General features: G+C 45.5%; 1 protein-coding gene across 1 annotated transcript; it reads left to right on the top strand.

Moving 5' to 3' along the window:
* The first annotated feature begins 3,305 nt into the window (after positions 1-3,305).
* On the top strand, positions 3,306-21,569 carry GABARAPL1 (GABA type A receptor associated protein like 1). Its single transcript, XM_083420904.1, has 4 exons — positions 3,306-5,401; positions 8,786-8,864; positions 13,227-13,345; positions 19,396-21,569. The coding sequence occupies exons 1-4, from the start codon at positions 5,312-5,314 to the stop codon at positions 19,459-19,461; spliced, it is 354 nt and encodes a 117-aa protein (XP_083277030.1). The 5' UTR covers positions 3,306-5,311; the 3' UTR covers positions 19,462-21,569.
* The last annotated feature ends 1,135 nt before the right edge of the window (positions 21,570-22,704 follow it).

Below are 22,704 nucleotides of genomic sequence, written 5' to 3'. Positions count from 1 at the left end.
ACAGAAATCTGAGTGACTTGTTTATCTCCTCTGACAGGTTACCTGTTCAATGGTCACTTGATTGGATTGCCTGCTTACTTGATTGGATACCCTGGGGAGCCTGGCCAGTCTTTTGTAATGATAAATTCCTGGGCCATGTCACAGGCTCACACCCTATTCAAACACAGACATACCCTTAAGACAGGATTTGTGAAGGAAAAGACAATGGGGAGGCTTTTCCATTTTCCTTTGACCTTGCAGAGAAAACATTTGGTCAATTTGGGACAGTTTGGGAATCAAAAATGGTTCCAGGTCAGTCTTCCTGTGCTGATCTATGTAGGTGCTTGGTTGGTACACTTATGAACATTTAACATATATCTAAGACCTCAAAATTCCTATCGCAGTGCTTCTTTCCATTTTGGGGTGGGTTGCGTTCTTGCTGCTGTAGCAGCATACATGAATAAGTTTCTATACATTTTAGGTAGTTCTGACCCTATAATTCCACAAAGAACGGCTTACTCTTAATGTTAATTACAGTGGTACCTCAGGTTAAGTACTTAATTCGTTCTGGAGGTCCGTTCTTAACCTGAAACTGTTCTTAACCTGAAGCACCACTTTAGCTAATGGGGCCTCCTGCTGCCGCCGGAGCACGACTTCTGTTCTCATCCTGAAGCAAAGTTCTTAACCTGAAGCACTATTTCTGGGTTAGCGGAGTCTGTAACCTGAAGTGTATGTAACCTGAGGTACCACTGTAGGCTCAAGCATACTGGTCAAATGAGGCTGGTTATCCCACATTCTGAACCAAAGTAAGATGTTTTTCCATTTAGTGAGGTGCAAACTATTTGCAAAACAGCAATGCTTAAATGTCTGCAATATCTTTGCAAGGGTGGACGATGGGGAGAAAACCATGCCCCCTGTGAGCTCTCATTGGCCACATCCCCATGACTTCTTGGGAGCCCCATCGGGTCTAGTGGGCACCAGCTGCTTCTGGTTCTCCCTCTGCTGTACGTACCTTCTGCTCACAATTCTGACTTTGCTTTGGAGGTCATCTGACGCAGTTGTTTACACCAGGACTCAGCCTCAGGCAGGTGATCACAAGACCTGGAAATGCTAAGAATTAGCTGGGCCAGCTCATGTCCAGGACAGGAGGAGAGAAGGGGGTGGCGGCAGCGACGGCAGCAGAAAGTTACGAAACAGGAATATCCAGCAGGAGAAGAGGGCACTTTCCTGAGTCATGCTGCTGTTGTCTATTCCTCCTCCTCCTCCTCCCTTCCTCTTGCAGAGTTGCTAGGATTTCTCTTCGCACAGCACAGCAGCATTCATTCCACAAGCTCCTGAGTCACAGCAGGACTGTGCACAACGCCGTGTGCCCTGCAAAAGGGACACTGCCTTGCGCTGATTCACCCCCACCAGCCACATCAGTGTGACTGTAGCGAATTCCCAGCTGTGTAGGGAAGAGACAGTTCTGTGCTGCATGTGATAGTTAGATCAGCGCTGCAAATTATAAGCCAAGCTGGAGGTGTTTATCTGCAGTGCTATGGCACGGAGATAACAAAGATCCCTTTTTATCTTTTTTTATTATTATAATTTTTTGCGGAAATAGCGAGGCTAACTGGAAGAATCCGACAGCAGGGCGATGAGAAATTCCAAAAAGAACAGTCCAAATTTATGGTATACTTAGAGAAAACTACATAAATAAAGACACTCACAGGATTGAAATTAAACTCATAATGTTTTATTGTAAACACTTGGTTAGACCACATGATGTAATGCTGTAATATAATAAGGAAGGTATGTCTAAAGTATAATACACAAATTTATTAAGGGATTCTAGACATTTATAGAATGTATACGTAGTAATCATGCTTAAGTAAGTGCCATGTAGAGAAGCCAGGAATGGAGGGAAGTTAATTCGGATAAGATATAGATTGAAAGGAGAATAATATTGTTAAGCTGTATTGTGTTTAAGATATTTGGAAAAAAATTAATAAAAAATTATTGGGGGGGGGGGAGGAAATAATAAAGATCTCAGACAATTTCAGCTGGTGAGTGTTAGGTGATGGTGTCCAACTGAAAACCACATGTGCTTCTGTAATCTGGTGGTTCCCAAATTCTCTCCCCCCCCCACATGGATCACTTGAAAATTGCTAATGGTATTGGTGGATCACTTAATTATTTTTCCTCCCTGCTGTAGCAATTGTGTTGCCCTGTGCTAGACAGTTTTTTCTTTGTAGCTGTATTTTTAATGCCCGTTTTATTTCTTATACCATATTTGATTGTATTATCATTTGCCTTCCGTAAAATTCAAATGGCAATAAAAGAAAACACAATATAAGGAATAGCAGCAAAAATACAATTAAAAATCAATGTTAATTTTTAATGCTTATGTGCTGTGGACCAGCTAGTCCATGGACCAAAATCTGGGAACCCATGCTTTAAGGCAAGGAAACACTGGTCAATAATCCTTGCATCGTTTATGTGTTTGTTCCATTTCTATCCCACCTTTCCTCCAAGGCTGATGTTTATGGTTCTCCTCCTCCCTAACAACGCTGAGAGGTAGGTAAGGCTGAGATACCATGACCGGCCCAAGGTCACCCATTGAGCTTGATGGCTGAGTGAACCCTGGCCTCCTGTGTCCTAGTCCAACACTCTAAGCAAGGCCCCTGTCATGGACTTGGTTTGGTGCAGAAGTGTAGAGGGAGCCACCAGCTGGGGAACCCCCAAGGTTAAGAAGACTCGGAGCCTGGGGATTGGTGGTGGGACTACAATGAGTGGTCAGGGGGAGAAGAGGGAGCAGTCTGGGAGGAAGTGTCTGAAGCTGAAGAGGTAACAGAGAGAGTCTGCGACAGAGAGATGTCCGGAACCAGAGGCAGAAGCGGAAGCTGGAGAGGAGGGTGTTCAAAAGGCAGGGATGAGTCAGGCTGGTGAAGAAGGCAGTGTGCCTCCTCCTCCTGCAGCGACCAGCTCCCTTCTCTACTGTTCTCCCAGAACCAGAAGAGGTATGAAGAGAGAGGAGCAAAGACAGGCATGACCACTGTCTCAGATTGCTTGGGAAGGATCTGGGAGAGGAGGAGAATTCAGTAACTGTGGAAAGGCCTTTAGTCTCATGGGGCAAGATTGACCAGGGCAAGTTCCTGTGCTCACTGGGCCTGGCCTCCTTGAGCCGCCATTGTTTCCTTGAGTAAGGGGTTAACAAGGTATCATTGGAACCTGGAAGCCACCGTAGGTGCTTCTGTGGCAGAGAGGGTAGTGGTGAGGAGGGCACACCAATGGAGGCGCCCCATGGATTCCTCTGCCTAAGGTGGCTGTCTCTTTGCCTCATGGATGGGCTACCCTGAGCAGCAAGGATGGCTGCTTCTGACCGCCATGCCCACTTAGAATAACAGAACCACAGAATCATAGAATTGTAGAGTTGGAAGGGAACCCGAGGGTCATCTAGTCCAACCCCGTGCAATGTAGGAATCTCAACTAAAGCATCCATGACAGGTGGCCATCTCGCCATAGAATTGGCCCCATAGGCATGAGAAGCATTTGGAAAACCTGCTAGGCTTGCATGGCCTATCTTTTGCCCAGTCTGAGCAAATGATTAACAGAGGCTGTAGCTAGATTGCTCTTTCTGGCTACAAAAACACGGAAGGAAATATCCCCCGTTTAAACCTATCCTGCTGTTCTCATAGGTCACAATTTTTAAACTGGGTAATGTACATGCTTGCTTGTATACAAATGACAGCGACTAGGAGCAGCTACCTGCACGGCTTGCCCACCTGCCCTCTCCCTCTTGGAAAGAACAGCCCGGAGGTCAGATCACCGCGGTGGAGGGAATTCCCATTGCTCTGTCCAAGCTCCTGCCAACCTAGCTGTTTGAAAGCATCCCTGTGCAAGCAGATAAATAGGTACCACTGCGACGGGAAGGTAAACAACATTTTCATGCACTCTGGCACTTGTCGAATACATGCCTATCCAAATTAACTTACCGGTAACTTATTCTTTTATTTATCACACACACACACACTTATGTAACTGCAGGTTATTACAATAATCCTGCCACTGTCTTTATCTGTTTACAATTATCTGCAAATATTCAATAAACCATTTCCATTCTTTTATAAAAAGTTTGTTATCTTAATTTCTTATTTTTCCGATAAGTTTCACCATTCCTGCATATTCCGTATGTCTTTGTATCCATTCTTCCTTTGCTGGGACTTCTGCTTCTATCCATTTTGGGGCAAGTAGCGTTCTTGCTGCTGTAGTCGTATACATGGATAAATTTCTATACAATTTAGGTAGTTCTATCCCTATAATTAAGGGACACGGGTGGAGCTCTGGGTTAAACCACAGAGCCTAGGATTTGCCAGTCAGAAGGTTTGTTGTTCAAATCCCCACGACGGAGTGAGCTCCCATTGCTCAGTCCCTGCTCCTGCCAACCTGGCAGTTCAAAAGCACGTCAAAGTGCAGGAAGGTAAACGGCGTTTCTGTGCGCTGCTCTGATTCGCCAGAAGCGGCTTAGTCATGCTGGCCACATGACCCGGAAGCTGCACGCCGGCTCCCTCGGCCAATAAAGCGAGATGAGCGCCGCAACCCCAGAGTCGGCCACGACTGGACCTAATGGTCAGGGGTCCCTTTACCTTTATTATAAACATGTCAATAATTTTTTCAAAAGCAAGGTTGATATCTATTTATATCCACATGCCCAGATTTATATCTATACTATAGCATGCAAAACACCTGTGAGTGTGTATACTTATCACCATCAATTTACTGTTTTACATCCTATGGTATAACTTTCCCACCAGCCAAGACGGGACTTCGCAGCTCCTTTAATGGGGGGCAGTGGGAGCTCTCCACTGACCACCCCGAGGGTTGCTGGCCCAGGAAATGTGACGCTTTTGCCACCCTTCCCCGTTAGCAGCCAGCAGAACTGCAAGGCACTTGGTTGTGGCACCAGGACGGCGATCTTCTCGAGGACGGTGCAGCCGGAGCTTCAGCCGAGAGACTCGGCGTGCGTTTTTGCAGGCGGGCGGCCCTCCCAGCCCTTGCGATGGTGCAATCTAAGAGGCGGGCCGGCGGGAGGCCGATGCAGATTCGGCGCCGGCGACGTCACAATGCCCGGGCTCGGAAGGCGCGCGCGTGCGCACTGAGTCGCCTTTGATCAGCTGCTTGGAGAAACAAGCGAGCTAGAGGATCGCGCGCGGGGCTGCAGCGTCGGGATCGCTTTTCGTCCGCCAGATCCTTGCAGGCATTGCGAGCTGCCGGTTCGGAGGGAAGAGGAGAGAAAAGGAGGAAAAGAGGGGGTGGGAAAGAAAAGAAGAAACTTGGCGTCTTGGGACAAGCCATGAAGTTCCAATACAAGGAAGACCACCCTTTCGAGTACAGGAAAAAAGAAGGAGAGAAAATCCGGAAGAAATATCCAGATCGGGTGCCTGTGAGTGGCGCAATCATTTGTGCCTTTTTTGTGTGTGCATGATCTTGGCTGGGGGTTTGTTTGGAGGCGGGGGAAGCAGGCTTAAAGGTTTAAGGGAGGGAGGAGACGGGTGCCTTTGGCCTGCCAGGTTCCCAATATTAGAGGGCCGGAATGCAAAGGCTCCTGCGCTTTCCTGGACTTGAGGTCTGGTGGAGAGGAAGGAGTTAAATCCCCTGTGCCACCTCCCTCGTCACCCCCCCCCCCCCCGACGCGCCGCCAAGCAAACATGGAGGCAGAAGGACAATGGATGTGTTAATGATGTCACCTTCAGAAGGAGATTCAGGAGCTCTCTCCCCCCTCCGCCATCCCAAATGTTGAGATGCATCTCTTTCCCCCTCCCCTAGATTCTGGCCTGCTTTTGGAGCCTCTCCATCTCCTGGTCCTTCAGTGCCAGAGGAATAAGCAGGCGACTGGAGCGGGGAGGACGCAGGAAAAGCAAAGTCATGGTCTCACAAGCGCCTCACATTTGCCCCATCTTTTTCTGGCCCTTCAAAGCAATCCGTGATTGCGGTAGTGCGCACCTTGCTTCACAATGTTTCCATGACTCGGGATATTTGTGTAAGCCGGAACGAAATGAGCGTCAATTCAGAATATCATAGCGTATTATTTTCCTCCTTCGTCATGTGCCCCTTGCCGCCAAGATAGTTTCGTTTCATTAATGTTGTTTCCCCCCTTCCCCCGGTTGGCAGATGGGCAAGCTGAGGTTGCCTTATAGGAGCGGTTGGGTACTTGTGTCGAAATATTCACAACCTGTCAGATGTTCTTGGCAACAACTTAGCCTGGTTAGTGGGGGTGTTCCCACATTGAAGGGAGATGACACAGGATCAGATCAGTGCAGCAATTTCGGAGGCACTTGCAGTACATCAGCCCAAGGGGAATTCCTGGGGATGAATGTCTGGCATGATGATGGTGATGATAAAGCGGTAAACAATCTCAGAACTGGAAGAACAGACTGTGTAACTGAGGGCTGGAAGAGTAGGGGATTTAGGCCAAGGCTGGAATAGGGCTGTGTGGGGAAAGCATAAGGCAGCCCGAGTTTGTGGCTAGTGCTTTTGGCCTAGTATGGCGCTTCATTTCCAGGAAGAATGGAAGACGATCCCGTCTGAGGCCTTTGTTTTTGTTGTTGTGTGACTGTTCAGGGCGTTTCTCAGCTTCATGCAGGAGGTGTCTGGTGAGGCTCCCTCTGGCCTGTACCAGAAATAAAATCCACAGTGGCAAAGGACAGGCTTCGTGTACCAAAAGCTACAATAGTCTGTGTGGGAAGATCCTTTGAAACGACTGGCAAGGGTCGGCCAGAGCATCCTTGCGTTTCCTCTCTTCTGAAGGCTGGTTTCAGTTCCACCGGCTTTTCCACTGCAGTGCACCCAGCATGCCCCCTTTTCCTTTCTATAACAGATCTGTGGCCACAGCAGATGCTACCTAATGCCAGACATATCTGCCAAGAGCCTGCGTTAGCTTTGTTTTCTGCAAAACAAGTAGGGCCTGCAACAAAATGATTGTGGAAGGTTCCTGTTCAGGAGGAGCCAGCCAGCCAGCCATGCTTCCTAAACATTCTGTTTCTTTCCATTCCACTTCCTCTCCTGTTTCCTATTCTGCATCCTTGGTCATCATTCTGTGCCCTTTGCACATGCTCAGTTCTCACTACACTGAGTCCCCCCCCCCGCTACTTTTACAGCTCTTGGGGTTCCCCCAAGTCTCCCTCCTGTGCATGGCTACATAATGATCCCCCCCAGTGAACTGAGTTTGCTATTCTGTTTATGAGATCTTTGCTTTCTGCAGCTATATTTTTTAAAAAAAACAAAACAAAACATTGCAGAGTTTTAAATTAGGCATAAGAGAGGACAAGGGATGAGAAAGAGGTGGCGATAGCTGAGATGATACCTTTCAGCTCAAATGTATTTGTGATCTTCTTACGTTTTACTAACGCAAGAAGGCTGCAACCTTAACCACCTAGTTTGTTTTCGTACTGCATAGTGCATGTCCTCTTGGACTGGTGGTTCAGGATTTTGCAGGGTCCCTGTGCAAGATACCTTCAGTGGTCCTCCTTAATTTCAGAAGAAATAACGCAAACAAACAGGATTATCTCATTGTGCCTCAAAGCACCTTCTTTGGTGGTCTTTGCCATGTGAAAAATACATGTGCAGAGCCTTAGCTCCCACTGGATCCAGCCCTGCTCCCCTGCCCCCCCCCCATCCTTTGTCTCTTAACTCATTGGTTTCCTACCCCCTGTAACACACCCACACTCTCTCTCTCTCTCTCTCTCTCTCTCTCTCTCTGTGCACCAGTTAGGTCTATAAAATTCAATATATATGTCTTGTTATATGAACTAGGGGAAACTAATGAAATGGACAGGTTTTCATGCAGTGACCAACCTGACCCCATGGAATGCTTGCTGTGGAAAATTAGGAAAGCTAACAATTCAACAGTTGTTGGGTTGTTGTTTTTAAATTTGACTAATTCATGGAGTCGGGGGAATTTAAACTTATTCAGTGGAGGTAAATAAATATTCCATGGCCATGTTATTGAGACAAAGATTTGAGACTTGTTTTGATATAAAAGGTAAAGGATAAAAGTAGGCTCAAGTGAGAAAATTTGCTAGGCGAAAGATGCAGTGTGCCTGCACCACATAGTAATTTCAACAAGCTTTCCCTTAGAGGCAGCCCAAGGAAAGTTTTTTTTAAAAATGGTGTCTAGATAGAGATATATTGGGTCAAGGATAGCACATTTTGGGTGAAGGACAACACATTTTGCCACCAGCGTATCTGAAAGCAGTTGTTTTGAAGTTTTACAGGCAAATGTAAAGTTGTTTAAGTAATTTCTTTTGCAATATATTCAGAGTCACTCTGTACTAACACAAAATTAGAAACATTTCTGAGGGGAAAAAAATGTATAATAATTAAAGTTCAAAACTGATTTTGAGGTTTAGACCCACTAGCAGCACTGTGTGTGTGTGTGTGTGTGTATATATATATATAATGCACATTCAAAACAGCAGCTTTAACAGACTGAATGAAGTTGCGTATGAATAACTCAGATTTATATATGTGTAAGTATCAGGTAGCCTTAGAAACTATGGAGTCAAAAGTTTGTGGATGTAAACAATCATTGCTTGTTGCTATTTTTCTTGTTATGCGACTTGTGTTCCTACTGTGGAAAGTTCATGGGATATTTTCTTTCTAATCCAACTGCGGACCCTCACATTTCTGTTTTACATAGCTTGAATTTTGACATGCATCCTTTCCTTATTAAGCTCTACAGGGAGAATTTGCAGGCACAGGGAAAGGTGGCATAGCTTCTCTTGTTCTCTTTGTTCTTATTTTTCTTCCTGCTCCTTTTTTTGTCCAGGTTATTGTGGAGAAGGCACCTAAAGCCAGAGTACCCGATCTGGACAAGAGGAAGTACCTTGTCCCATCTGATCTCACAGGTAAACAAGTCACATCCCATAATCTATTTTTGCATTGGTATTTAAGGGAGGTTTTTCAACAAGTGATAAGAGTTGGTGGCCTCCTCTTTCTCTCGGTCTCATTGCCTTTGGGAAAACGTTTTGTTATCTTCATAGCACAGCGTGAGAAACTCTGGTGAATGCAGTTTCATGGAATTTTAACTCAGTGGTTATCCGCACCTTGGGTGAACGTATCCAACCGTTCTTGAAAACAACCTTAACAGGTTGTGTGATAGGAATTTTATGGTCTTAGATATATGGTAATGTTCATAAGTGTACCAACTATGCACATACATAGATCAGCACAGGAAGACCGACCTGGAACCATTTTGATTCCTAAACTGACCAAATGTTTTCTCTGCAAGGTCAAAGTGGGAAACCTCCCCATTGTCTCTTTCCTCACAAATCCTGTCTTAAGGACACATTTAAGATATGAATAGGGTGTGAGCCTGAGACCTGGCCCAGGAACTAAGTATTTATCACTACAAAAGAATGGCCAGGCTCCCCAGGCAATCCAATCAAGTAACCTGCCAGACAGGAGATAAACAACAACAGGAGAAAAACAACATTCAAATTTCTGTTTTAGACCCCCTTTTCTGTGATGTAGGTATGATGTATCTGGGGGGTGGTCTTGATCTACAGGGTGGCAATTTCAAAAGTCTTTATAAGGCCTTGTGCACCATTTTTCTGGATCCCTCCTCTCTCCTGAGGGTGAGGGGAGCACCCTTTTGCAACAGAACAATAAAGATCAGGCTTACTAGCTGCTTTGCTTCTCAGCATTCTCTGGTTGGCCTCTGTTATTTTTCTCCTACCAATGGGGAACCTATGTAAGGACTCTATATGGGCTCTTGGATACCCCATAAGGGAAAAGGGCAATTTTTGTTTATAACAGTTGCCAGCGTTCAGATTTCTCAGCTGCTAAGCATCCAGAATAGAGATTACAGGCCATCCATCTGCTAGTTGTCATCCCCCAATTAGGACCAAAATAACAAAACAAAGCTAACCTTGTGGTTACTTTGCCCTCCCCCCCCCCCCCCAGCAGAGAATTGTGTCCTGGCCATTTATCCTCTTGCATACTAAGTATTTATTCTTTTATGGTTCTGTAAAACAAATCTAAGTAAGATTGATCAGTGGGGAAATTGCAGTTCTGAATTTAAATTTCACCATGATGGCACTTATAACTTCCCTAGGTTGCATTACAGTGGTGCCTCGCAAGACGGAAAACCCGCTAGACGAAAGGGTTTTCTGTTTTTCGATGCGCTTCGCAGGACGAATTTCCCTATGGGCTTGCTTCGCAAGACGAAAATGTCTTGCGAGTCTTGAGATTTTTTCCCGCTCCCCACTCCCTTTTTCTAAGCCGCTAAACCGCTAATTGCCTTTTAGAAGCTAATCCGCTAAGCCTTTAATAGCTGCTAAACTGCTAATAGCGCTAAGCCGCTAATAGGGTTGCTTCGCAAGACGAAAAAACCGCTAGACGAAGAGACTCGCGGAACGAATTAATTTCGTCTTGCGAGGCACCACTGTATATGGGAACCATATATTTTTTAAAACTAGCAAGGTACGTTGTGTGGGTGAAGTTAACAGGAGACACACCAGCGGGTGAACTTAGCTCTCATTTCCGCACTTTCTATATCACTTCCCCGCACAATACAGCAGGATATTTTTTCTTGGGCAGAGGTGACTGACAGATCAAGAGTAGGAGTCATTGGCCTGGTCCAGTGCCCCCCCCAGTAATTGTAGCTGCCTCTGGGAGTGCATATATCGAAAGAGCAGAGCACTGGGTGGTTTGAACAGAATCCGCAGAAGTGTTGCAAGCCATCCGTCCAAAGAGTGCTACAGCACAAGTTGGAGGGATTTTGGCACTACAAAATAACAACAACAGTGCTAAAAAGGGGGGGCAGGGGTACTCTCATTTTGACTCAAGAAAATCACCATTTTATAATTTTTTTTTTAAATTTTTTTTAAAATTTTCCATTTGCACATATATAATCACATTATTATCCATTCAGTGGCGTAGCGTGGGGGGTGCAGGGGGGGCCGGCTGCACCGGGTGCAAAATCTGGGGGGGGGGGGCGCTCGCACTCGCAGCTCTCTGCCCCTACCTGGCTCACTCACTCTCTCTCACTGCAGTGCTGGCTGTGCGAATCCGATCCGAGCCGCCGGGTCGCCGCCCACTGTGGAGGGGAGGGTGCCAGGCGTGCGGTGCGGAGAGAGAGCGAGGGACTATCTGGGGGAGGGACAGTGCAGTGGGGGGGGGGTGCAAATTACTTGCCTTGCCCCGGGTGCTGACAACCCACGCTATGCCACTGTATCCATTTTACTTCTTTGGCTCTTTAGAGCCTGTCAATTTAATAGTCATATCAAAAAATTGCAAAGCACAGTTCCTGATGGCAATAATATATCATATTACCATTAAGCTCCTGTATGTTTTTGTTGTCGTAAAGTCCAAGGATGGTCAGGTCCAAAGATTGCCAAGTCCAATGATTACAATGTACAGTTCCTGTTGGCAATGCCATTTCATACTGATATCTTCCTTCTGCATCGTCCTATGTCTTAAAAGTGTAACAAATGAACTTGCCTTCTGCACAGTCCTATGTCTCGAGAGTGTAACAAACAGAGCTACTTAGGAACAATAAGGCAGCTGATGATAGACCAGTTCTCAGGACATATACAGTGGTGCCCCGCAAGACGAAATTAATTCATTCTGCGAGTTTTTTCGTTCTACGAGTTTTTTCGTCTTGCGAAGCACCAATGTGTATTGACGGTTTCCCATAGGAATGCATTGGCGGTTTAAAAAAAAAAAGGCGCAAGACGTTTCGTCTTGCGAAGCAAGCCCATAGGGAAATCCATCTTGCGAAGCAACTCAGAAAACGGAAAACTCTTTTGTCTTGCAAGTTTTTCGTCTTCCAAGGCATTCTTCTTGCGGGGCACCACTGTACCCCTGTTTTGCCCATTGGGCTTCTTCAGCGACAAGGTTTCCAGGAGATTTTTCAGTAGGTTTTTTCAGCTGAAATAGTCCACAGAAATGCAGAAGTTGCCAGTCAGAGACTTGACTATCCTTGGACTTCACGACAACAAAAACATATAGAAGGTTAATAGTAATATGATACGTTATTGCCATCAGGAACTGTGGTTTGCAATATTTTGATATGACGATTAAATTACAATTTTATTATATATAATGCTATGTTACTTTACAGCCAGTTTACGTGTGCGTTGTGGAATCTTTTGCCCAACATGTGTCTTGAACCTTGAGATTAAGAGTCTCACTTAGTACTTGTGTATCTCTCCCCTCAGCGATGATCTCAGGGCAGCTAGCAATAAGAATTTCAGTAAGAAACTAAAAGTATACATAATAAAACAGGAGTCAGGTAACACAAAACTAGAGCAATGTAGCAGGAGGATAGAACAATGGTTGTTGTTTTTTTTAAAAAAAGGTTAATGTTTCAGAAGCACTGGGCAAATCAAGTCTTGTTATCACAAAGCGTGGGAGTAGATGCCAGATTAATCTTCTGAGAGGAGAGTGTTCCAGAACTGGGGGGCCACAACTGAGAAGGACCTCTCTTGTCACCCTCCACCTCACTTGAGAAGTCCGGGGTTACCAGAATAGGGCCTCCAAGAAAGATCTCGGCATCTGGACACGTATATGTGGGGAAATGTTGTCCCTCAGCTATTTATCTCTGAAACTGTACATCAGGGGTCAGCAAATTTATTCAGCAGGGGGCCGGTCCACTGTCCTTCAGACTTTGTGGGGGGCCGGACTATATTTTGAAGGGGGAAAAATGAACAAATTCCTATACCCCACAAATAACCCAGAGTTGCGTTTTAAATACAGTGGTACCTTGGGTTAAGAACTTAATTCGTTCCGGAGGTCTGTTCTTAACCTGAAACTGTTCTTAACCTGAAGCACCACTTTAGCTAATGGGGCCTCCCACTGCCGCTGCGCCACTGCTGCATGATTTCTGTTCTCATCCTGAAACAAAGTTCTTAACCTGAGGTACTATTCCTGGGTTAGTGGAGTCCGTAACCAGAAGCGTCTGTAACCTGAAGCATATGTAACCTGAAGTACCCCTGTAAAAGCACACAGTCTACTCATATAAAAACACCAGGCAGGCCCCACAAATAAACCAGAGTTGCGTTTTAAATAAAAGGACACATTCTACTCATGTAAAAACTACGCTGATTCCCAGACCATCCGCAGGCCGGATTTAGAAGGCGATTGGGCTGGATCCGGCCCCTGGGCCTTAGTTTGCCTACCCATGCTGTGCTGGGTTTTGAAATTTGAGTGATTGCCAATATAGCTTTTTTTTTTTTTTTTACTCTTCCTCTCCCCACCAACTGTAGTTGGCCAGTTCTACTTCTTGATCCGAAAGCGAATCCACCTGAGGCCAGAGGACGCCCTGTTCTTCTTTGTCAACAACACCATTCCTCCCACCAGCGCTACGATGGGCCAGCTGTACGAAGTAAGTAAGAGGATGTCATTCCATCCTAATGGTGGACTTCCTGGAGCTTAATAATAGCTTGTTGCGTGACACGTTCTGGTTCTGTGGGCAGTATGAAATGAAAGGCTCAGAACGTGCAAACTTGCAAGAGGCTGCAGACTCCTCCGAACTGACTTAGTTCAGAAGAATTTCCCAAGAATATGGTATGAAGGCACATGAAGCCACCACCTGGGTAAAACTCAACAGGTCTGGTCAGCTCCTGTCTGGAAAACACACGTACCACACTTTCTTCCAGGACAGGAGACGTGGCAGGACATAAATGTAAGAAAATGAATTAAAATAATTAAATAATGCAACAAACTCTCCATTAATCTGCAAAAAAAAAAAAAAAAACCACCCCAAAAACAGGAAAGAAAATATTCCCTCTGAGGGAGGAGAATTAGGAAACCTAGTTACTAATTAATTATCTTGCCTGCCTAAAGGACATTTTCTATTATTAACCAAACAGGGAGGTATCATCCTCCAGGGCAAGCTATTAAGGTCATATCCTGGAGATGCTTAGGCTAAACTTCTGAATTAATTCCTGGGCTGATCAGTAGCCAAATTCAGCTGAATAGCTTGTGTTGCTCGGAGCTTTCCTTGGAACGCAGTACGATCTGATATCTAGAGTGATGCTGGCCCGTCTGTAAGTAATTAAAATATATTTCAACATCAAGAGGAGGAGAAACTTTGTCAGTGTCAGAGAAATAAAGATGATGGTGATGATGATTTGTACCTTGCTGTCAGGGAACTGCCACCAGTGTCCGAGGGAGAGAGCAAGCTCCGAAGGGATCCCAGAGAGCGTCCCGGGAGTGGGAGGGGCAGCCCATCTTCTGGGGGACAGAATCAGCGTAGCTCCAGTGGAGAAGGGGGGGAGATGGGGGAATCGGTGAGGAGATCCCATGACTCCTTGCCGGGGACCAGCAGGGAGAGAAGGGGTCCTCCGCTGCCCACGCCCTCCTTGCGCAGAAGGCTTCCGCACAGGGAGAGTAGGCGGAGACTGGGTGTCAAAGAACTTCTTTGCTGGAAGAAGTTTAAGAAACGCCCACTGACGGATTCTGCCAGCGATTGAGACGGTCACGGGCGAGTGGCTGCCCGGACAGGAAAGGTTCACTCAGGCAACCCAGCCAGACGTTGGGACAAGCTTACGCATGAGCAACCCCTAGAACCATTACACCTGCTCGTCTGACTGGGTTGCCCCAGGCACTCTGGTGCCCATTAGTGTTCCCAGATGAACATTTAATTTAAAAAACAAACTTGGAGTACTATATTATCGTGTTACCTGTTTGGTGGAAGCTGTATGGAAGTATTTCAAGTTAGAAATCAAGTTACCACATAGGTCATTTGTGGAGAAGCGATGTTCTAGAGCAGAAGGGCACAACTCTGCATAGATACAGTAAGCTTGGGTGGCGTACTTTGCTTTAATAGAACTCATATTTTCTAAATCTAGAATAAGGCAGGGAGAGAGAGAGTTGTCCTACATTTCTCTATTGTACATTGTATTGTTTCATAAGCAAAGGAGCAAGCAGACAAGAAGTGCAAGTCTCCTTTGTGGAAAATAATTTATGTCACTTCCATGCCCTGCAAATTATTGAGAAGAATCTTATATTTTTCTTGTGCAGTTCAGTTGTTTTATGTGAGCATTTGGAAGAAGACCACACTGGGAAGGTGCTGTCATTAGAATTCTCATACTAGACAGATAGGGAGATTTATGGTTCCTGGTAGTTTTCTTCCTCTGTTGGATAAGGATAGATACTCTGGAAATGGAGGAAATACAGGTGAAACTCAGAAAATTAGAATATTGTGGAAAAGTTCATTTATTTCAGTAATTCAACTTAAAAGGTGAAACTAATATATGAGAGAAACTCATGACATGCAAAGCGAGATATGTCAAGCCTTTATTTGTTATAATTGTGATGTTTATGGCGTACAGCTGATGAAAATTAACAATCTCAGAAAATTAGAATATTAAAGGAAATCAGCAAAACAAGGACTGCAAATAGAGCAATATTGGACCTCTGAGAAGTAGAAGCATGCACCTGTACTCAGTACTTGGTTTGGGCCCCCTTTTTTGCTGATTTAATTTAATATTCTAATATTCAGTACTTGGTTTGGGCCCCTTTTTTGCTGATTTCATTTAATATTCTATTTTTTCTGAGATTGCTAATTTGGGGTTTTCATCAGCTGTACGCCATAAACATCACAATTATAACATATCTCACTTTGCATGTCATGAGTCTATCTCATATATTAGTTTCACCTTTTAAGTTGAATTACTGAAATAAATGATTTTTTCCACAATATTCTAATTTTCCGAGTTTCACCTGTATTATTAGCTATCATATAGTTTGGCAGCTACCAACTTTCCTCCTTGAGCGCATCATCTGTTTTAAAAACTCTTTCTTCTAGTGCCCATATCCTGAGCTCTCTCACTGGTAAAAGAAATAATACTAACTGTGGATTGCAGTATTTTGAATTCCTTCCTACTGCTGTAGATTTAAGCACCTCCTTCAGAAAAACAACCCAGCTCTGGCCGGCCAGCTCTTCTGTCAGTACAGTATGGCTTTTTCTCTAGCTGCATACACTACACTGCTTTTGTTTGGGCGTCTTACAATCCTTGTTAAATGATAATGAAACCGTTCTAGCAGGAGTGCTGCAACTTTATCTTACCTGGGTCAGGAACTAATCAATTTAATTGATCTTTAATTGATCAACATTATTTATTCATTTAGGGACGCGGGTGGCGCTGTGGGTTAAAGCCTCAGTGCCTAGGGCTTGCCAATCGAAAGGTCGGCGGTTCGAATCCCCGCAGCGGGGTGCGCTCCCGCTGTTCGGTCCCAGCGCCTGCCAACCTAGCAGTTCGAAAGCACCCCTGGGTGCAAGTAGATAAATAGGGACCGCTTACTAGCGGGAAGGTAAACTGTGTTTCCGTGTGCGGCACTGGCTCGCCAGAGCAGCGATGTCACGCTGGCCACGTGACCCGGAAGTGTCTTCGGACAGCCCTGGCCCTTGGCCTCTTTGAGTGAGATGGGCACACAACCCTAGAGTCTGTCAAGACTGGCCCGTACGGGCAGGGGTACCTTTACCTTTACCTATTTATTCATTTTATTGGGTTTTATAAACAACTGACCAACATTTTTGGAAGAACCAGCATAGCTGTAGTTTTGTCATTTTGCCTCAAGCTTCAAGCACGATACGCTGGTTCTCATGTAATCTGAAACCAAAGTTAAAAATAAATAATGGTTTACCGCAAATGGGCAATGTGCTGGTGCATCTTAAAATGCCATGGTGCTGTTCCACCACTTCTCCTTTTAAGTACTTGGGAGGAAACAAATAAGCTTTCTGGTTTAGCGTCATGTGCAAACCACAAGCAGTAAGCCAGGAACAAATCTCGGCTTCCTTTCATGGTTTGTTTGGAGATAAACAAATCAGACACTGGTCAGTGCTGTGACTTGTTTTCTTCTGGCTGCTGAAAAGGATGAGCGGGGTGAGGGGCAAAGCAGCCACAATATTAGAGTAGCATTCATCAACACACTGAAAATTGGTTTTAAACCATGGTTTATTTTTAACTATGGTTTCGCATTGCATGTGAACCAGCTCAGTATAAATCAGTTTCCCACACTTGGCACTCTGACCCAGGCTTTGTGGCTTCCTTTGGGGAATGAAGCAGTTTGGAAAGCTTCATTTATACCAGGGTTTCCCAAACTTGGGTCTCCAGCTGTTTTTGGACTACAATTCCCATCATCCCCTGACCACTGGTCCTGCTACCTAGGGATGATGGGAGTTGTAGCCTAATAACAGCTGGAGACCCAAGTTTGGGAAACCCTGGTATAAATGAAGGTTTCCAAACTGCTTCATTCCCCAAAGGAAACCACAAACCCTGGGTCAGAGTGCCTGGAGCCTCTGGAATCTCACACCGCTTGGAGATTGGGGAGGTCACCAAAAATATGCAAAGGTGTGGAAAGCATGCGAGCCTTTGTGCACAACTCAACTTACCTGAAGGCCTACCTTTAAAAAAACCCCAGGGTTTGTGGTTTCCTTTGGGGAATGAAGCACAGCAGAGACTGTGGTGTCTTTATGATAGATGGCTTATTTACAGATATCTACAGTATCCGTGGGGCGTGGGTGGTGCTGTGGGTTAAACCACAGAGCCTAGGACTTGCCGATCAGAAGGTCGGCGGTTCGAATCCCCGCGACGGGGTGAGCTCCCATTGCTCAGTCCCTGCTCCTGCCAACCTAGCAGTTTGAAAGCACGTCAAAGTGCAAGTAGATAAGTAGGTACTACTCCAGTGGGAAGGTAAACGGCGTTTCCATGCGCTGCTCTGGTTCGCCAGAAGTGGCTTAGTCATTCTGGCCACATGACCCAGAAGCTGTACACCGTCTCCCTCGGCCAATAAACTGAGATGAGCGCTGTAACCCCAGAGTCATCCGCAACTGGACCTAATGGTCAGGGGTCCCTTTACCTTTACCTTACAGCATCAGCACCCCAAGAGGGTCTTGTTTCTCCCAGACTTGGATTCAAACAGAAATCAAACATTGCTCTCAAGCGTTGCTCTGACTCTTTCTCTCTCCAGCTTGCTGCTTTACTTCTGAGTCACATCGCTGCCAAACTGCACTCCAAACTCTGGCTTTGTCTTCTAACTGACCATGAGCTTGGGTGTGTGTGTGTCATCCATTTAGTGGCTCATACAGAGCCTCTGTCCTTGGTTTCCATTAATGGCCCATCACAGAGCCTATCTCCCCCAACAGAGGAAGCTAGCCTGCCTTATCTTTAAACAGTTGCTGGATCCAAAGGTTAGAAGGATCTCTCCATACAGCCTATCTCCTCCTCCACACCAAGGAATAACATTGGCTCCCAGCACGTTTCCAAGCACAATTCAACGTGTTGACAGCAGGGGGAGAACTGGTGGCAGCTGGTGCCCACTAGACCCGATAGGGCTACCAAGAAGTCATAGGGATGTGGCCAATGAGAGTTCACAGGGGCATGGGCCGGTTTTGGTTTTCTCCCTATCATCCACCCTTGCAAAGATATTTCAGACATTTAAGCACTGCTGTTTTACAAATAGTTTGCACCTAGATAAATGGAAGAACATCTTACTGTGGGATAACCAGCCTCATTTGACCAGCATGCTTGAGCCTAATTCAAAGTGTTGGTGCTGACCTTTAAAACCCTAAACGGCCTTGGTCCAGTATACCTGAAAGAACGTCTCCACCCCCAACATTCAGCCCAGACACTGACGTCCAGCTCTGAGGGCATTCTGGTGGTTCCCTCGCTACGAGAAATGAGGTTACAGGGAATCAGGCAGAGGGCTGATCAGACATGATCTGACACCATCAGATGTCAAGGAAATAATCAACTATCTGACTTTTCTTTAGAAGACATCTGAAGGCAGCCCCGTTTAGGGAAGTTTTTAATGTTCGATTTTGTGTGTGTTTTTAATATTCTGTTGGGCGGGGTATAAATAAATTATCATTACAGTGGTACCTTGGGTTAAGTACTTAATTGTTCTGGAGGTCCGTTCTTAAACTGAAACTGTTCTTAACCTGATGCACCACTTTAGCTAATGGGGCCTCCTGCTGCTGCCATGCTGCCGGAGCACAATTTCTGTTCTCACCTTGAAGCACAGTTCTTAACCCGAGGTCCTATTTCTGGGTTAATGGAGTCCGTAACCTGAAGCGTATGTAACCTGAATTGTATGTAACCCGAGGTACTACTGTACAGTCATACAGTGTTACGGACGCTTCAGGTTACGTGTTTTCGGCTTGCGTACTGCGGGAAACCCGGAAGTACCGGAATGGGTTACTTCCGGGTTTCGCTGCTTGCGCATGCGCAGAAGACCAAATCACACCGGCACAGACGTGGCACTTAAGGATGCGAACACTGCAGGTTGCAGATGTGCCTCCGTCATGGATTACATCCGCAACCCAAGGTCCCACATCATCATTATTATTATTATTATTATTATTTAGATTACAATGATGTTGACTTCTGCTCCTCTCTTTCCTCCCACCCCACATTTTTATTTCCCCAGGATAATCACGAGGAGGATTATTTTCTGTATGTGGCTTACAGTGACGAAAGCGTGTACGGCAAATGAGCCCCTCGGCCGCTGTCCTCACAGTTGCGATGGCCTGAAATGACTGTTCTGGGAGGGCGTTTCTGCGTCAGACAGAAGCAAGAAGAGGGAGGAAGAACTGGACAACAAGCCACATAATCTCATGCCATCATTCCTTGCACCTTTATTTTAAATTAATTATTACTGTTGTTTTATTTAATCCGTTGGGGGGAAGAATCATTGGTGTTTTGCGGCGGTCAGGGCTTTGGGGTGGAGAGATCTGTTTGCCAAGTTCCCACCTTCCATTATACTACCTGTCTCTTCCATCAATGCCCAGTGAGAGGAGAGGATGCTATCTAGTGATCTTGTCGGAACTGCCAAAGGGAACTGTGGCTCTCCCCGTAGCAACTAATCTTAAATTTGCCTATTTTTTAAAGACGGCAGCCCCCTCTCCTGTGCATGAAGGAGATATTAATTTCTGTTAATTTGTGAGCCTTTTCTGCCCACCCTTTGCCCTCCTTTCCTTGGCCCCGATCCCAGCGGTACGTGTGCACCCCTCTCCCGTCTTCCTCATGCGTAGCATCTCTGATTTGAGTTCATCCATCACTCTAGCAGCATGTCAGCCTCCTATAAGCAGAACCATGCAGATGCCTTGCAGTATGGAGAAAACCAGCTTCCTAAGCAGTTTGGCTAACTTAAAACAATGAGAGCACGTCCCTTTCTTTCACGGTGTTACCAATGAATTGGACCTTGGGCGTCTATCCTATATTGCATTCTGCACGAGTGTTTTGTGATGTTCTGTGTCCTTGCTTGCCAGTGAAAGGCTGTTCTCTGCTAGGTCACCATCCTGATACCTGTCTTGTGTTTCCTTTGCTGCTATCAATTCAATATGGAAAGGGAAAAAAATATTGGGATTAACCTGCTCCCACAGCCTTGCCTCTAAGCATATATTCTGTAGTCCTTTTGTGAAAACAGTTGTGGTTTTTTTCCTAAGGAGAGCGGCACCACTCTCCCACATCCCTGACAATAGCCATCAATATTGAAAAAGAGTTCGCCCAGAGTAGGTATTTATGCTGCAGGGGCCACAGCAGTCTCTTTGTGACAATAGTATTGGTCTCCCTCTCTTTATACTGGTTGCTCCCCGTCGAGAAATCATGGTGAAATGTAGGATGTTTTGTGTTGTGGCTTATCTTTTTCTATGCTCCCGTTGGTTAGATTTTGTAGTTGTGTAGCAACTGAGCATATTTAGAAGAGAGGCTAAGCATGAACAAAGGATGGCAGCTACATAACCTTAGATTGGAGAAGAAAAATGATTGCCTCTGGAATCCTGAACTCTTTAGGTGACACCTATTCTTCAGAAGTGTCTGAGTTTATGGAAACTGGTGACATGGCAGCCTCTGCTTCTCTGTTTAACTCCTCCGCCTGCTCATAGCTTTATAGCATCATTCCTACAAGAGTATCGCCAGATGGCAAGGGGCCTAGTGGACCAGAACTCTCTTAGGCAGGGGCCAAGGATTTGAAGGGATGGTGAAGAATTGAAATTGAAATTGCACAGCTGGGGAGCGGAAGTGACCCAAATAGCTGGAGGGATACCTGTTAGTTTCGGTGTGTCTTGCCTGGACGCACTCCTTGTGGCAAGACTGGTTCTGCTTAGTATGCCAAGTTCCTTCCAGTACAAATTTCACTTGACTCCACTTCCGTTTCCTCAGCCTTCCTGTCTTTCAGGATGTCTTCAAGAATCACATTCCGAATTCTTACAGGTCAGGCAAGTCCGGTGTGAGTCAGGGCGTGCCTGTGTGTGCGATTGTGTACACCAGTGTATTCCCTCCCTCATCTCTGCTTGGGGAAATATAACAGATGTTGAAAGAGACTGTGATCTGCCCCCTTCCCCCAATGCTGCTGCTGGTCTTTAACCGACGTTCATGGGCTCTCAACATACCCATTTCTTACATATGAAGGATTACGTTTGAAGGTTTTTTATTTAAAAACGGATTGTGGCGTTTATTTTTCATTTTCGCTTTTCTCCAGTATGTAAAATGCAGTGTTGATTATACTTTTGTCATTAACTCCAACCAGCTTCAGATTCCTGTAAGATAAAATCCATGTCACATCGGCTCAAATCAATAAACACACATGTAAAGATCTGAGAACCAGAGTGGAATGGTAATTTTTGTTATGCATTTGACTTAGGTTGGGAACTCTTTATTTAAGTGTTAACAATTTGCCAAAGAACTTTGAATTCGCCACTTCTGCGCATGCGCGTGACGTAATTTTGCGCGTCTGCACATGCGCGGGTGGCGAAACCCAGAAGTAACCATTTCCGGTACTTCCAGGTTGCTTCGGGACGTAACCAGAAAGAACATAACATGAAGCGAATGTAACATGAGGTATGACTGTATTGGGGAGCACTGAGAATATCTGTAACAGATATTCTACCCTTGTTTTTGAGGCAGTGTGCTTCTGGATATCAGTTGCTGGAAGCAGCAAGAGAGGAGAGTGCTTCTGCACTCAGATCTCACTTGCAGGTGTTCTGAAGGCATATGCTTGGCCACTGGAGAACAGGATGCTTGACTAGTTGAGCCACTGGTCTGATGGAAAAGGTTCGTCATACATTCTTAAATACTGGAGTACTGCATCTTTATTTGCATCTGATCCGTTCAAAGGCGTGGCAATGGTATTGCTTCATTTTATCCTTGCAGCAATCCTGGAAGGAAGGTTAGGCTAAGGGAGAATGCAGCATATTCAGGATCACAAAAGAGTGAGCTTCATGGCCAAGTAAGGATTCAAACTTAGGTCTCCATGGATGAAGACCACCCTCTACACCACAGTGGCATTTTCAGAAGAACTGGGAAACCAACAGGTAAACTGATAACATTAGAAATCTTTGGCAATTTTGACTAAAGTGCCAGTTTTTAATGCAAAAACACATCGTTCTCGCCGATAGTATATTCTCAGGACATCAGAAATAATAAAAACACTTGGAATAAATATATTTTCTTCTTCTTTGACGATGACTCATAGCCAAGTAAGATTGTCTTCCATAAACACGTTTTTAACAATGAGTCCGTAAGTGACTCTGGAGGCCAATTCTGGACCCACACCTCCTTCCACAGTGGGGACATAGGTTTCCAGGCGGGAGTTGATCACGGTGTGGATTTGTCAAGCGTGCCTTCCTCTTAGCACGTTTCTCCCTTGCGTCCTGAGTTTGAGTGTCTTCAAAGCCCATGACACCTTGGGTAAAGGCTGTGCTCCTATTGGAGCACTCGCAGGCAACTGTTTCCCAAT

Source organism: Podarcis tiliguerta, assembly GCF_965153285.1.
Source record: "Podarcis tiliguerta genome assembly, chromosome: 17".
Taxonomy (NCBI): Eukaryota; Metazoa; Chordata; class Lepidosauria; order Squamata; family Lacertidae; genus Podarcis; species Podarcis tiliguerta.
The sequence above is the reverse complement of the archived record's forward strand: the minus strand, read 5'-3'. Positions and strand labels throughout refer to the sequence as shown.

What these genes read in the sequence shown, in the direction of transcription:
- GABARAPL1 (XM_083420904.1), top strand. Translation starts at nt 5,312, where the DNA reads ATGAAGTTCCAATACAAGGAAGACCACCCTTTCGAGTACAGGAAAAAA. An exon ending in AATATCCAGATCGGGTGCCT is followed by an intron (nt 5,402 to 8,785) that starts GTGAGTGGCGCA and finishes TTTTTTGTCCAG; the next exon opens with GTTATTGTGGAGAAGGCACC. An exon ending in CGATGGGCCAGCTGTACGAA is followed by an intron (nt 13,346 to 19,395) that starts GTAAGTAAGAGG and finishes TTATTTCCCCAG; the next exon opens with GATAATCACGAGGAGGATTA.